This window comes from Cetorhinus maximus, chromosome 2 (genome assembly GCF_964194155.1).
Source record: "Cetorhinus maximus chromosome 2, sCetMax3.hap1.1, whole genome shotgun sequence".
Lineage (NCBI taxonomy): Eukaryota > Metazoa > Chordata > Chondrichthyes > Lamniformes > Cetorhinidae > Cetorhinus > Cetorhinus maximus.
In genome coordinates, this window is record NC_135880.1 from 45989917 (window position 1) to 46006468 (window position 16552).

Genomic DNA, 16552 nt, shown 5'->3' on the forward strand with positions numbered 1-16552 from the left:
ATTTATACTGTATGTAAATAGTGCTGTTTGTTGGCAAGTTGCATTGCCATGGAAAATGCACAAATGATGGTGACGGACAGTAAACTGCCAAGCATTGTTTGAAATTTAAACCAGGCTTTGACCCTGATTGGTCAAGGCATTGCCCATGTTTGCAAAACTCAACACACAGTGTCCAACATTAGATGTGATACCGTGTTTGGACAACATTTGCTAAATAACCCTCCGTGTGCTAAGAATTATGTTGAAGGCCAATTTGGTTGTTAGTCGGGCTCGCAGTGTGGCGCATTTGCGTGTACTGGAAGCTACGTATATTAATACACAGGTCCCTGTTTGCAGACAGAACATGTACACACATTATACCTGTTTCAGCTAAATAAAGTAGGTGACAGCCTTTCGCTGACTCATTCCTCAGGGCACTGCCTTGACCAATCAGGGTCAATCTTGACAGATAATTGTCAGTGACCATCACTGGTACTTTCTCCATGGCAACGCTACTTGTCAACCAATCAGCACATTCTTCACATACAGTATAAATTGTTGTTTTCCCCTTATAGGCATTCTTGTGATGTGTCCAGATGAATGCAAGACACAAAGCTTATATATGTCTCTTTTTTACAGCAATGCTAAAGCACTTAGAACAAAAGCTGTATTGAATTTTTCAATATTTAGTTAACTGGGGTTTTTCTAACATGAGACAAATTTATAGCATTTTTTTATGCATTCACAAGATGTGGGTGTCGCTGGCTAGGCCAGCATTTATTACCCATCCCAAATTGTAGCCCATCCCTAATTACCAGTGTTGTAGCTGTATTGGAACAGCATGGCTAGGGGTGCGGCAAGTTCTGCAGCACAAGTCTTCAGTACTATTGCCGGAACATTGACAGGGCCCCTAGCCTTTGCAGTATCCAGTGCCTTCAGCTGTTACTTGATATCACATGGAGTGAATCGATTTGGCTGAAGACTGGCATCTGTGATGCTGGGGACCATTGGAGGATTCTGAGATGGATCATCCAGTTGGCACTCCTGGCTAAAGATTGGCGCAAATGCTTCAGCCTTATCTTTTGCACTGATGTGCTGGGCTCCCCCATCGTTGAGGATGGGGATATTTGTGGAGCCGCCGCCTCCAGTGAGTTGTTTAATTGTCCATCACCATTCACGACTGGATGTGGCAGGACTGCAGAGCTTAGATCTGATCTGTTGGTTGTGGGATCGCTTAGCCCTGTCTATCACTTGCTGCTTATGTTGTTTAGTATGCAAGTAATCCTGTGTTGTAGCTTCACCAGGTTGACACCTCATTTATAGGTATGCCTGGTGCTGCTCCTGGCATGCCCTCCTGCACTCTTCATTGAACCAGGGTTGATCTCCTTGGTGATAATGATAGAATGGGGGATATGCCAGGCCATGAGGTTATAAGTTGTGGTTGAGTACAATTCTGCTGCTGCTGATGGTCCACAGTGCCTCATTGTTGCCCAGTCTTGAGTTGTTAGATCTGTTCGAAACATATCCCACTTAGCACGGTGGTAGTGCCACACAACACAGAGGGTATTCTCAATGTGGAGATGGGACTTCATCTCCACAATGACTGTGCAGTGGTCACTCCTGCCGATAGTGTCATGGACAGATGCATCTGTAGCATGCAGGTTGGTGAGGATGAGGTCAAGTATGTTTTTCCCTCTTGTTGGTTCCCTCACCACCTGTTGCAGACCCAGTATAGCAGCTATGTCCTTTAGGACCTGGCCAGCTTGGTCTGTAGTGATGCTACCAAGTAACTCTTGATGGACATTGAAGTGCCCTTGCCACCCTCAGTGCTTCCTCCAAGTGGTGTTCAACATGGAGGAGTACTGATTCATCAGCTGAGGGTGTTGTCTAATAGGTGGATATCTATTTACTGAATCAGGCAGCAGAAGATATTCTGTGAATCACAACTGTTTTATTGTTAAACTATAGTTCAGTACAAATACCAATTTCCACTCTTCCCTTCTGGACCCTTTCCTTGTCCAGAAGCAAACCCTACCCTACTGGGGAAAAACCTAGCTGTTAAGTACAGGGTTCAGTGAGCATCACCTGCTTTCAGTTCACTCTGAAGCTTGTCCTGGTTTAAAAGGACCTGCATTTCTAACAATGTCGGGTGGGTGGGTGTGTGGCGGCACATGGTAATCAGCAGGAGGTTTCCTTGCCTATGTTTGAGCTGATACTATGAGACTTCATGGGGTCCAGGTTCGATGTCGAGGACTCCCAGGACAACTCCCTCCCACCTGTAAATCACTGTGCTGCCACCTCTGCTGGGCCTGTCCTTCCGGTGGGACAGGATATACCCAGGGATGGTAATGGTGGTGCCTGGGACATTGTCTGCAAGGCACAATTTTGAGAGTGTTCTTGACTAGTCTGTGAGATAGCTCTCCCAATTTTGACACTAGCCCCAGATGTTAGTAAGGAGGGCTTTGCAGGGTCAACAGGGCTGAATTTGCCATTGTTGTTTCTGGTGCCTCGGTCAATGCCGGGTGGTCCATCCGGTTTCATTCCTTTTAGACTTTTTAGTGGTTTGATACAACTGACTGTCTTGCTAGGCCAGTTCAAAGGGCAGTTAAGGGTCAATCACATTGCTGTGGATCTGGAGTTACAGGTAAGGATGGCAGAATTCCTTCCCTGAAGGACAGCAGTGAACCAGATGGGTTTTTACAACAATCAGTAATGTTTCATGGACATCATTAGACTTTTAATTCCAGATTTTTATTGAATTCAAATTTCACCAACTGCTGTGGTGGGATTCGAGGTGGGTCTTCAGTGCATTACTCTGGCTCTCTGATCCCCAGAGCAGTACCCTTGGTCTCTGGATTACTAGTCCAGTGACAATACCACTCTGCCACTGTTTCCGCTAATTATATATAATTATAGCACTACGCAAACTCAAACATGCAACTGGGACTAACTGCCAGTATAACATCATGTGGATTAGAACAGTAGGCAACATGACTATAGACTAAGAGCCCAATGTTTGTTCAAAATTATGCCTGTGTGTTAGTGCACTGTGTTGTGCGTTGGAGTTGTACTAACCAGAAAATCTCCTGGACTTTTATCTGGTCTATGCTGGTACCTGATTTTTTTTTCTTGGTTGGTGGTGGGAGTTCTGCATTTGGTTTCAACATCTTTTGAGTTGCAGAAAAGAAAGATCAGGTAGGATTACCTCTCCTGATTGCTATCCAGTAGCTCTGCTTAGAAATGTGCACATGTAGCAGTGATATCAAGTTCAGCTTACCACAGCAGACAATTCTGAGGAGTGCATCCTGTTAGGCCTATGTTTACCATCCTTTAGCACACGTTGCTTGCTCCAGGAGTTAAAGGGCATTTTGAGAATGTTGGATGGGGGGAAGTTAATCACTTAAATCACTACGCCACAAGATTTCATGGTTTTTAAACAAAAACAAGCTCTATTGTATATAAAAAATTAAACAAAGCAAGCACTATTAACCTAACACTCCAGTTTATAACTGCTTATGCTATTAACTGGGTTCCATCCTTTACTCCCCCCAAGAGTTCCCTTATCTTAGGAAATCTTGAAGTTCATTCACTTTTCCTGATGACGAATCAGCCCCCTCCAAAGTCACTTTGATTTCTCTCCCGTGTTCCAGCTATTCTTTGAAGTAAGATTTTTAGGGAGCCCTTCCATTAGTTTTTTGGCTCTGATCCTCTACCTTTTCATTACAGACCTCATGATTGTGGATGCCTCAGCTCCTTGTTTGGGTTGCGACAGATTTCTAAACTAACACTATTGACCGCTCTCTGCCAAAAAGCTCTGTGAGGACTACTTTAGATTTCTTTCACTTGCTGCAAGCTAGAGCAAATCTTCCAGCTGCTTTTCCCTCAAAATCCAAACATTCCACATGCTGTATGATGAAGTTAGTATTTCTCTGCTTGAAGTGCAGGCCTAACTGACTGCCATCTGCTGTTGGCTTTCTCAACCTGGTGAGGTGCAGTCTGCACCAAAACAAAGCTGCAATTGCCTTTGTTCCCAAATGAACTGCTTGTTTCTGTCAGCAAGCACACAGATAAATTAAACAAAAGAACCTTCTAACCAATGTTCCACCCTGAATCACTATCCCTATGGCAACGTAGCATGCTTTGGAGTAGTTCAATCATAAAATGCAACCAAATTATATTACCTTCAGGACAGCTCTGATTCTGCAACCCATTTGAATAACTTCTATCTCTAATGGAGTTGTACACCCTCTTTCCCAGAATTACTAGCTTTCAGCTTTTTATGGAGATAACGATAGATATCTTGGCTCTACTCAGGGGTCCAGAAATGGGACATCCATTGTTTGTTTTGTTATGATTCCAGCTGATGTTACTACTGGACAAGTCGGATCCCAGGGTGGAACCCGGCTTGATAGATTCTAACTTTTATCTTTTGCTTAGAAACGTGGAGGGTGGCTACTGAACAAAATCACAGGAGTCAGCTGATGAATTTTTAACAAAAGAATAAGACATTTATTAAACAAAAGATGAACTATATTACAATATTCCTTCACCCACAACTATACCTTTACAGATATTTACAGATTCATAAGAATAACACAAGTTACAAAAGCTATCTTATATTCTAATATTCATAGTAAGCACACAGTCCATGTAAACCAATAGGTAACCTGTGATCAGATACACCACACTCTGAAACCAAGTAACAGATGCCACCCCAAACAGATGGCATGGACCTCTCATCAACTCCCCCCCCCCCGGATGCTTGGCCACACCGTGTGCCAACCGGTCTCACTGAACTCTATCTTTCACACGAGGGTTTCCAATCTCCATTCTCAAAGCATCCGCTTTGGAATCTTCACCCAAACGACACTTTCTCTTGGATGCTTTCCACAAAGATCCACCTCCAGGGTTTCGAACTCTCCTTTCGGAGTTCCTCTCCCTGGGATTGCTGCATCCATTCAAATTTTCTTCCATGCACTCTCAGATGCTCAGCTGTGCCAACAGAACACCACTGCTTCATATGCCCATAGTAAGGAGTCACTAACCTGACAATCTCCTGGCTTCTCGCAATCCTATTTTGCTTTAAGTCTGCGTCCTGCAGCTTCCTCTCTTTAAGCTTGGAATCTTCCTCTGCTCCTCTCACTTAACTTCACTTAATAGGACCTTTTCCAGATTCCTGTCCTTGTCCTTTGACTTAACTGACCTCTTGGGACCTTTCTCATTCCACTCCCTGGTTTTGGGGACTTTCTTCTTTGGTTTTTGGAACCTGCTTCCTGCAGTTCCCTCTCCTGCATCCAGCTTCTGGCAGCTGCTTCCAACTGAACTAAAATTGCTTTCTGTTTCTCCCTTTCTCTATGTAGGCTCCTGTTGCTAGGCAACAGCTCAGTTTTTCTCTACTTTATTTTAACTCCCTTAAACCCACGCAAGAGTCGTAAAACCTCATTAAAATGCAGATACACAAACAAAGCTTTAGACCTGCTGTGTCCACTCAAAAATGAAACTAGATCCCAGTTTTCATCTTTTGAACCCGCAAATAGAAAAATATGAATTAAACTTAAAGCTAAAACCTAAACTTAATGCTATAGCTTATTCCTAACCCCCACAAATACAAATGCAACTTAACTAAACTATCTCTAGTTCCAAACGGTTTTTTTTTAACCATCAACTTTGACCTTGTAAGTCAAACACAGGTTAATTAAACCTAGGCTTGTATGATTTGCCTTCGCATCAGGGTTGTTTATCAATCAGTTTCTCAATCAGATGTCCACTTATCATACATATAACACTTCAACCTCCAGCCTAAACTAAAATTTATATCCTAAAACATATGAATTATGAACCAGATTTTCACAACAAAAGTTACTTTTAATGTGTTTATTGGGATGCAATCTTTTCTAATTTTTCAGACATTAACCTATTTTGGCCAAATTGAAACAAAACTAGACATTTGGACTTCTGTTCATTTAAGAAGTATTTAAGTTAGAGAGTTCCAAATTGGTATCCAAATACAAGATATATCTTAGGCTGTTAGATTTTCAGCCATGTAGTTCTTTTTGGCTGCCAGTGCAAAGCAAGTAAATCCAAACACTCCTTTGTATTGCAATATTTTATTATACAAGCGAGGTGTGCATTGACTGAGGACAACACCTTGTGTTGGTTGAGGTTCCACCATGTTCCATGATACAGGAGGAATTTTCGTCAGAACTGTAAGAGAAACACTTCGCTCTAGAGTGTCTTTTCACTTTTGGTTCAAAATTGCAGTAGTTGCTGATATGAAAGTGGAAAAAATACCCCTTTGTCTTTACTTGCAGTCTCTCCTCTCCAATAGTTGTGTGCAGAAGTAGTAATTTGTTTTTCGTCCCAGCTCACAGTTGAGATCAGCTAATTTCCTTGAAGGTGCCATCATAAGACAGTTTTGTAGTTGTAAAAATTGATGGCCCAGCAAGCTCAAGCGCAAGCATTATACTTGCCATATCCAAACATACTGAGGCCGGAATGAGCGTCTGAGAATTAATGTAGAATTTGGGGCAGTTTTGTGCGCGGGTGGTTTAATTGGCAATGCTTGAACTCATTTCACATTGGTCTTACTGTTGACTGTGACGATCCTCCAAAGTGCGTGCCAGTGAAGCGCCCTGATTGGCCCCATGCAGGCTGTGCACAAATCGGCCCCTTTAAGCAACCGTGCACTCACAACGTGTATTTAAATTGCTGACGCACTCCCAAAAAAAAGTGGTAGAGACTTCAATTTCACCAGTTTGAAAAGCATTTAAACCCAAATGCCAGAGGTGAAATGTTAATGTTTAACCACTGTACCACCCAGTTCTTTAGGAGTTGTGCATTTTATGATTAAAGTCAATAGTTTTACTTGAGTTATTGATAAACTGCTTCCTAAAGTGAACGTTGGCATATTTATCCCATAATCACAATTGAACGTTGTAGGAGACCTTTTTTCACAGAAGATGTGCATCATGACTCTAAACTGGGATCAGTAAATTTTGAGAATTCCTAATATTCAATCTTTTTAAAGGGTTAATGTGAAAATCAAATTTCTAACGAGTTAGCTGATGAGCACTTTTTAATCCCACACCTCCGTTGTCATGCAGCTTAATTCTGCCTTAAATAACTGGCTATAAGTGAGTTATTTTTTATTTTGAATATACATTATTAAAGTCACTGCCCCTGTGAACATGGAAATCATGTGACTGAAGGACATTCAGCTTAGAAATGCTGAAATTTGCTGCAGAAGAGTGGGGGCCCAGTAAATGTTTGAAAAATAAAAGTGAAACCTTTTAAATGAGTCCATCCAAGTGTGCAAGGAAGACAATACACAAGTAGGTTTACATTCCTGAATTTTTGAAGTAAAATCTCTGTTGTCATATAGGGAAAAAAGTGTGTTAGCTCTTTTTTAAAGTTTCTAACACTAGCTTTTCAAATCTGGAAACACTGAAGCTTTGTCTCAGAAAATAAACTCTAGATTCTACTGATGACCCTGGATGAGTGTACTGCCTCGTGGAGTATTCAATTAGACCAGGAGGCCCCCATCAACTATCCTGGTTCTCCACTGTTAGCTGATCTCAGATGGGGCAGTCATGATGTCGATACCTATTGCCCATTAGCACTAAGTAGGGGAAATAATTAGCCATCATTCCATTTATTCAATGACTCATACAAAGTGGATTATTAATTGAAAATTTTGTAAATTTTTTTTATTCATTAATGGAATGTAGGCATTGCTGGCTAAGCCAGCATTTACTGCCCATCCCTATTTGCCCTTGTTCAGAGGGCATCTAAGAGTCAACCACATTGCTGTGGGTCTGGAGTCATATGTAAGCCAGACCAGGTAAGGATAGCAGATTTCCTTCCCCTAAAAGGCATTATTGAACCAGATGAGTTTTTACAACAATTGACAATAGCTTCGTAGTCATCATCAGACTTTTAATTCCAGATTTTTATTGAATTCAAATTTCACCATCTACTGTGGTGGGATTCGAACTCACGTCCCCAGAGCATTACCCTGGGACTCTGGAATACTACTACGCTGAAAATACCAATATGCCACTGCCTTCCCAATACAATTGGTCAGACAGCATCTGTCGAGATAGGAAGAGTTAATGTTTTGAGGTGACCTTTTTCTAGAACCCAGCAAAGTGGGTGTTGGATGACGACAACTGACTGCTGCAATGCTTCCAAAGTTGAGCAACATGTCAACAAATGGTTTCTGGTTCCCTTGGAACTGGAGTGCACTGAGAATCATGAGAAGATAGAAAAAAGAAGACAGAAAGAAAGAAAATGAACTTCACAATCATTCGTGTGTGTAAATGGTCACAATTTTCCCTAGCTCTGCAAGAAAGAAACTGGGGGAAAAAGTGGAGCTCATACTTATTCCTCCTCTTGGTAAGTATGTAAGTTTTTCTTTCTGCGGTTATGCTGAGGAAAAAAAATATGAAAATGTTTGTGTGATATATTCAGCCAAATATATTATTTGTAAGCTCATGTATATCATTAGCATGATTAACACTCAGTTGTTAGGTTATAAAATTGTACAAAATAATTTTGGAATGATCTGACTACATTATAATCTAAATATGATAATTGGGTGCTAAATTGCTGGATTATAAATGCTACAACCTGTGGTGCAAGACTGGGCTGTTTAGTAAGCTTTTTTAACTAGCAGTTTTTAAACCCTTTATCAAAATATTTCTCACTTTGTTTGCCATGAAAGTTAGACTTTGGCTGGGTGGAAGAAAAGCAAATCTGATGGCAATTGATGTGGAACCTAAAGGGTGTGTACCATTTTCCATTTGAAACAGGTTCAGAATTCAAGACGTTGAATGAATTTAACTTCACCTATGTTGGTGATTTGAAGCATTACTGTGAACAACTGCTTGAAGCATCATGCATAGTGATTTTGGAAAGAGTTGGGTAGTTTCAGGTCAACTGTTCATAAACCAGCGCATGTTATTTGGTCTTTTGCAGCTCAAGCATTTAAGACAATGATGAGTCCAACTGGTCCAAGCCCTAACCCTAATATCCCATCAGAATATTGTTCCACAGTTCCACCTCTGCAGCAAGCTCAGGCATCTGGCACTCTCAACTCCCCTCCCCCCACTGTCATGGTACCAGTCTCGGTACTAAAACACCCAAGAAACGAAAGCACAGGTATTTGTTTTAGTTTTATTAGATTTCATTTTATTTGCCTAGTAGAAACAGATACTGTGAAAATTTTGTTTGGTTTTCGTTTCAGTATGCTGTTGAGAATACCTTTTACAGCCATTACATGCAGAAATTTTATATTTCTTTGGGAGGGGAATCTTCTATTCAAATAGCATGTTGTTACTTAAGAATGGAACATTTTTTTTTTGTTTTCCTTCCCACTTGCATCAGTCAGTGTCAGCTTGAAGTACTCCCAGATCAGGGCAAGTACAGCCAGATTCAGAGTAAGCAAATCACTGATCCAGGAAAATTCCTTCAGCCCCAATCTTAAGAGAATTCCTTTACTGTACCAGTATGAATTTATACATATCACCAGCCATGTCCTACATCCTTGGTGTGATTGGCAAATTATGGTGGCCTTTTTGTCCATTATCACTTAGTTATGGTTTGAGACAGTTCAATTTATGATCAGCAAAGAGAGGGAAACCTTCATCCAATTGATCTGAGCTAAATTTCAACCAATGGTGAACAAATAGCATGCTCACATATTGCATCTTCCAGTTATAAAAGTTTAGTGAAGAGATAAATAATTAGATGCTCATTTTTAAAATCCATAGACGTGCATCACCAATATATTTCATGGAGAGATAATGTGTTGTATCTGGTTGATGTCATAAAGCATCATACCACAAAGAAAGATATGATATAACCACATATCCCTATTCTCTACCATCGTCTCCCAAAAATTGAATTCTCGTCTTTGCTAGGTTACCCGTTTTTAAAAAAAAATGCCAGAAGGCTTTTTGACTTTCCATGGAAAATAATTGAAAATTAGGCATTTCCTCTCCCAGTTTTCTCTACGCCTAATGGACTCCCATCTTTCATGGCCTCTAATCATCTAATGCAGGCTCCTTGCAACCAATGACTCATGCGAGTAAAGAGAGGAAAATGTAAGGAAGAGTATTATAATTTTGCTGCTTCAGATTTGAATTGCATTTCTTGCTTTTAATACACAGGCTAGCTTTAAAAAAGTGTGCTGGAAAATATGTGCTTCTGAGTTCCAGCTTAGAAAGATTTGCAGATATTGTACTGAGTTATCTTACATCCAGTTCAGCATCAATAAACACAAGGGGAGTAAATGCATTCTCTATAAAATACTAAGATAAAAGCAAAAACAAAAATAAAAATACCTGGAAAAACTCAGCAGGTCTGGCAGCATCTGCGGAGAGGAACATAGTTAACGTTTTGAGTTTTGTTTCCAATATTGGTTGATTTTAATTCACTTCCAAGTCTCCCACCTTGACCTGGTGCATGTCCAAATGCATTTAAAAAAAATTCTTGATGATCTCTTGCAAAGTGATGGGTGCTTGCCAGTGAAACCTTTCATGTTTGGCATCCAGTATTGTCATTTGACCAAGTATGATCAGTTGCATAGTGATGCTCCCAACTGTGCATCTCTTCTGAAATATCACAAAAGTGCCTCTATTGCATCAGTGTCTTTTTTCCCCACTTATTTCATCAACCATCCTGTGTTTTTTGAGTGAAACTGTCAATTCCTGACAGTTTTGTACTGTAGGCCTACATATATTAGGAACTGGATTATGGTGATCTAAATGATTAATGTGATGTTAAATAGGATCCTGATGGCCTACTGACAGGTGACTGATATCATCTGCCTGAGCTGGTTTTGAACCTGGATGACTGGCCTTTATCAAAAAATCTATGTGTAACTTATTGAGCCAACCAGTGTCCTTCTCTCATTTTTATGTGTTCTTCCCACCACCACCCCCCTCCTTTTGCTAAGCACCTAAAGGTACTTTATTGGTTCTGTATGAGTACTTGTCAGTTTTATGGTCTAATTCGTGGTGGTAGTCCTCCACTACAATGTTTATACAATGAGTGTTGGCAGACAGTTCAATCGTGGAACTACAACCAAGCCTGATCTGGTTCTGACCCGACAGGCAAGTACTGCAGGGATGATTAGATAACAATTAGTGCATGAACTCTGGCAAATATTTGTTTTCAATATCCATTTCACTTGCCCTCTAACCCTGAGATACTGAAGTGGATTTGAAGCTGCCCATTCTGCTTCCAGCTCACTCAGTAAAGAGAGGGTGTCAAGCTATGGGGCTTAATAGCTTGTACTGCTTTATCCCTTGAACCAGATTTGGGGAGTTCTGATATCTGGTTAGATAAAATTTCCAGTAGATGGAACACCACGATCAAATCAGATTTTGTACTCAAGACCTTTAGCTTAATTGACCTTTGAAACATTGGCTTGGTATAACTTTTCACTGTTTTCTGAATGGAGCAACCTTTGCCCAAGTATACCAAGGGAGAACAACTTGCATTTATATAGCACCTTAATGTAGCAAAATGTCCCAACGTGCTTCACATGACTGTTATCAAACAAAATTTTTAATTGAACCACATAAGCCACATATTAGGGCAGAAGATGAAAAGCTTAGTTAAAAAAAAAGGTAGGTTTTAAAGGATAGTCTTAAAAGAGGAGAGAGACTTGGAGAGCATTTGAGAGCAGTGCAACTGGGCAGATAAGATCACAAACTCTGATTGCACTGCTGCCTGTTCTGGTAAAGCAAAGCTGGTTGATGCATGCTTAATGGACCTGCGTCTGTGCTCAATAGTGTCAGTTTTTGAATTAACTTGAAAGAATAAGTTAAAGGAAATTTAAAGCAGCTTTTAAAATTTGTTTTTAAAGTTTGACTTCCACTGATAGAACTGATGCACTATGCTCAGTTACCTTTTCTCATTTTTACCTGTATTGTAAAGGTACTTTCTATATTGGCGCTATGTGAGAACTTGTCAATTTTATGGTCCAATTACCAGCAGCAGTGCTCCACTACAATGTGCATTTAATTGTTTACACGATGAGTGTTGGCAAACTGTTTGACTGTGGAACTGCAGCCAAGCCTGATCTGGTTCTGACCCAACAGGCAAGCACTTCAGGGTTCATTCATCTTCAACTGATTGCAGATTGCGTGTGTACACTGCATGTTTGCAAAATACCACATTGCAAAGTTGCACTGCAATTGATGCACCTTAATTAGGGATGTGAGGCCATTTTCATCAGATGATCTTGCATGTTTATGCCTCTCGTGCAAAACATCAAATTGCACCAACATCAAAGATGCAATAGAACTGATTCCCTCGCAGTGGCATGGGTCTTTTAAGGAGTGATGAAAGGTGTGTTGTGCCACAACTCAATTTCATATTGCAGTCTCATAAGTAAAAAATGAAGTTTAATGCTAACAAAGAGCCATAAGATGTGTTCTCACAATACCATTCTAGCAAATAATTTGCACTTTATACACAGCAAAGTTGAGTACAGTGGGGTGCTTAATAATCTAAATGTTGATCCTTGTTAAAGTAAGCAGGTAGTGTCTTTTGGAGATTTTAGGATCCTTTGTAAATTGATTTTTTTTTTGTATTCTCGCTGTGGCAACACCAGCAAAGGAAAACTTATTGACTATCTTATGTTTCCTGAGAAGATGATGGAGGGCCCATTGTGCAGTATGGGACAGGAGGAATATGTGGGCCAGACTGGGTAGTGGTGCAGGTCTCCTCCCCTGAAGGACATTAATAAACAAATTGGGAGTTTTGCAAATTGAGATTTTTATTGAGTCGCACTTCTGTCATACCCATGTGTAATAATTTCCTCTTTTTTTGGTTAATTTTTGCCTAAAAATGCCGTTTACAAATGGCCGCAGGACGAGTGTCTGCTATTTTACTTTTTTGCAAAGTATCGTAAAACTGTACTTGAAATATGAAAACCAGGCGCAGAAAATATTCCCAATAGTAAATACCATAGAAATGGCAACATGTGAAATTTTTAAATTTTTAAATTCATCCATGGGATGTGGACTTCGCTGGCTGGGCCAGCATTTATTGCCCATCCCTAGTTGCCCTTGAGAAGGGCTGCCTCCTTGAATCGCTGCAGTCTATGTGGTGTAGGTACGCCCACAGTGCTGTTAGGAAGGGAGTTCCAGGATTTAGACCCAGCGACAGTGAAGGAACAGCAATATATTTCCAAGTCAGGATGGTGAGTGACTGGGAGGGGAACTTCCATGTGGTGGTGTTCCCATCTATCTGCTGCCCTTGTCCGTCTAGATGGTAGTGGTTGTGGGTTTGGAAGGTGCTGTCGAAGGAGCCTTGGAGAATTCCTACAGTGCATCTTGTAGATGGTACACGCTGCTACTGTGCGTCAGTGGTGGAGGGAGTGAATGTTTATGGATGTGGTGCCAATCAAGAGGGCTGCTTTGTCCTGGATGCTGTCAAGCTTCTTGAGTATTGTGGGAGCTGCACTCATCCAGGCAAGTGGGGAGTATTCCATCACACACTGTTTTCCTCTCCACAGATGCTGTCAGACCTGCTAAGTTTTTCCAGCAATTTTTGTTTTTGTTTCAGTATTCCGTCACACTCCTGACTTGTGCCTTGTAGATGGTGGACAGGCTTTAGGAAGTCAGGAGGTGAGTTACACGTTGCAGGATTCCTAGCTTCTGACCTGCTCTTGTAGCCACAGTAATTATGTGGCTAGTCCAGTTCAGTTTCTGGTCAATGGTAACCCCCAAGATGTTGATAGTCGGTGATTCAGTGATGGTAATGCCATTGAACATCAAGGGGCGATGGTTGGATTCTCTCTTGCTGGAGGTGGTCATTTGTGGTGCGAATATTACTTGCCACTTGTCAGCCCAAGCCCCGATGTTGTCCAGGCCTTGCTGCATTTGGTCATGGACTGCTTCAGCATCTGAGAAGTCGCGAATGGTGCTGAATATTGTGCAATCATCAGCAAACATCCCCACTTTTGACCTCGTGATGGAAGGAAGGTCATTGATGATGCAGCTGAAGATGGTTGGGCCTAGGACACTACCCTGAGGAACTCCTGCAGTGATGTCCTGGAGCTGAGATGACTGACCTCCAACAACCACAACCGTCTTCCATTGTGCTAGATATGACTCCAACTAGCGGAGAGTTTTCCCCCTGATTCCCATTTACTCCAGGTTTGCTAGGGCTCCTTGATGGCGCACACTGTCAAATGCGGCCTTGATGTCACTCTCACCTCACCTTGGGAGTTAAGCTGTTTTGTTCATGTTTGACCCAAGGCTGTAACGAGGTCAGGAGCTGAGTGGCCTTGGCGGAACCCAAATTGGGCGTCAGTGAGCAGATTATTGCAAACCAAGTGCCGGTTAATAGCTCTGTTGATGACCCCTTCTATTACTTTACTGATGTTCAAGAGTAGACTGATGGAGCAGTAATTGGCCGGGTTGGATTTGTCCTTTTTGTGTACAGGACATAGCTGGGTAGATGGCAGTGTTGTAGCTGTACTGGAACAGTTTGGCTAGGGGTGCGGTAAGTTCTGGAGTACAAGAACTTGAATGTTGTCAGGGCCTATAGCCTTTGCAATATCCAGCGTCTTCAGCCATTTCTTGATATTATGTGGAGTGAATGTAATTTGCTGAAGACTGACATCTGTAATGCTGGGCACCTCTTAAGGGAGGCCAAGATGGATCATCCATTTGGCACTTTTGGCTGAAGATTTTAGTAAATGCTTCAGCCTTATCTTTTGCGCTGATGTGCTGGGCTCCTCCATCATTGAGGATGGGGATATTTGTGGAACTGCCGCCTCCAGTGAGTTGTTTAATTGTCCACCACCATTCACGACTGGATGTGGCAGGACTGCAGAGCTTAGATCTGATCTGTTGGTTGTGAGATCGCTTAGCCCTGTCTATCACTTGCTGCTTATACTGTTTGGCATGCAAATAGTCCTGTGTTGTAGCTTCACCAGGTTGACACCACATTTTTAGGTATGCCTGGTGCTGCCCCTGGCATGCCCTCCTGCACTCTTCATTGAACCAGGGTTGACCCCCTGGCTTGATGGTAATGGGTGATATATCGGGCTATGGGATTACAGATTGTGTTTGAGCTGCTGCTAATGGCCCACAGTGCCTCATGGATGCCCAGTCTTGAGTTGCTAGATCTGTTCGAAATCTATCCCATTTAGCACAGGGGCAGTGCCACAAACAAGATGGAGGGTATTCTATCTTCATCTCTACAACAACCGTGGTCACTCCTACCTGTACTGTCATGGACAGATGCATCTGTGGCAGGCAGGTTAGTGAGGATGAGATCAAGTGTGTTTTTCCCTCTTGTTGGTTTCCTCACCACCTGCCGCTGTTGATTGAAGGATAAATATTGGCCAAGTAACCAGCGATAACTCCACTGCCCCTCTTCAAAATAGCTTTATGAAATCTTTTATGTTCATCTGAAAGAGCAGTCCAGGTCTCAGACAGTTCTGGACTAAAGTATTAGTATTACTAGTCTAGCAGCTATGTAATTTAGGGCTCGGTCAGCAGTGATGTTGCCGAGCCATTCTTGGTGATTGAAGTCCCCCATCCAGAGTACATTCTACGCCATTGCAACCCTCAGTGCTTCCTCCAAGTTGTGTTTAACATGGTACAGTACTAACTCATCAGCTGAGGGAGGGTGGTACGTGGTAATCAGAAGGAGGTTTCCTTGCCCATGTTTGATCTGATGCCATGAGACTTCAACTCATGAGACACAACTCCCAGATGTTAGTAAGGAGGACTTTGCAGGGTCGACGGCTGCGATTGCTGTTGGTCGATGCTGGGTGGTCCATCCAATTTCTTTTTTTTTTTACTTTTTGTAGCGGATTATTACAATTGAGTGGCTTGCTAGGCCATTTCAGAAGGCATTTGCTGTGTCCTGGAGCCACATGGACCAGGTAAGGACAACAGATTTCCCTCCTTAAAGGACATTAGTGAACCAGATGGGTTTTTAACAATAATCGACAATGTTTCCATGGTCATCATTAGACTTTTAATTCCAGACTTTTATTGAATTCAAATTCCACCATCTGCCGTGGCCGGATTAGAACCCTGGTCCCCAGAGCATTACCCTGGTTAACTAGTCCAGCGACAATACCACGATACCATCGCCTCCCCATGATGTGAAAATTATAATATAGTAGATGGAACATCACTTAATTTTATATTGATGTGTAAGTTTTTTTTGGAAGTGTACTACAATACTTTCAGGAAACCACAGTCCTTATACTAGGTTTCAATTAATGATTTCCAACATTAGAGTGCAAATTTAAACTAAAATATTAGCCTCAACTTTAACATTTTTATTTTTAAAATTAAATTATTCATCCTTCTGCGTGCGGAGTGCCATTTTGGAACAGATTAACATTGAACAAGGAATTAAATACTATCCTATGGACAAATGACAATCTTCAGCAAAGTCTGACTGACATTCCTGAATTTCATCTGTTTGTGACTTTTCTTAAATGCAGCTCTGAAAAGTGAAGTTCTGTTTTTGCTTTTGGCACTTCATCTATTAACATTGTTCCCACTTGACACTGTTGATGCTTTTGTTGAAT

At 41.5% G+C, this 16552-nt stretch overlaps 1 protein-coding gene across 4 annotated transcripts in view; it reads left to right on the forward strand.

Annotated features, from left to right (window-relative positions):
• LOC144694038 (zinc finger FYVE domain-containing protein 16-like) overlaps positions 1-16552 on the forward strand; it is a 96590-nt gene that overhangs the window by 29485 nt on the left and 50553 nt on the right. For 3 of the 4 annotated variants that reach the window (XM_078564394.1, XM_078564409.1, XM_078564401.1), the window contains exon 5: positions 8956-9138. The exons of the other annotated variant lie outside the window; for it this stretch is intronic. In XM_078564394.1, the coding sequence (XP_078420520.1) occupies positions 8956-9138 (183 nt within the window). The remainder of the gene's footprint in view (positions 1-8955; positions 9139-16552) is intronic. 4 annotated transcript variants of the gene reach the window in all.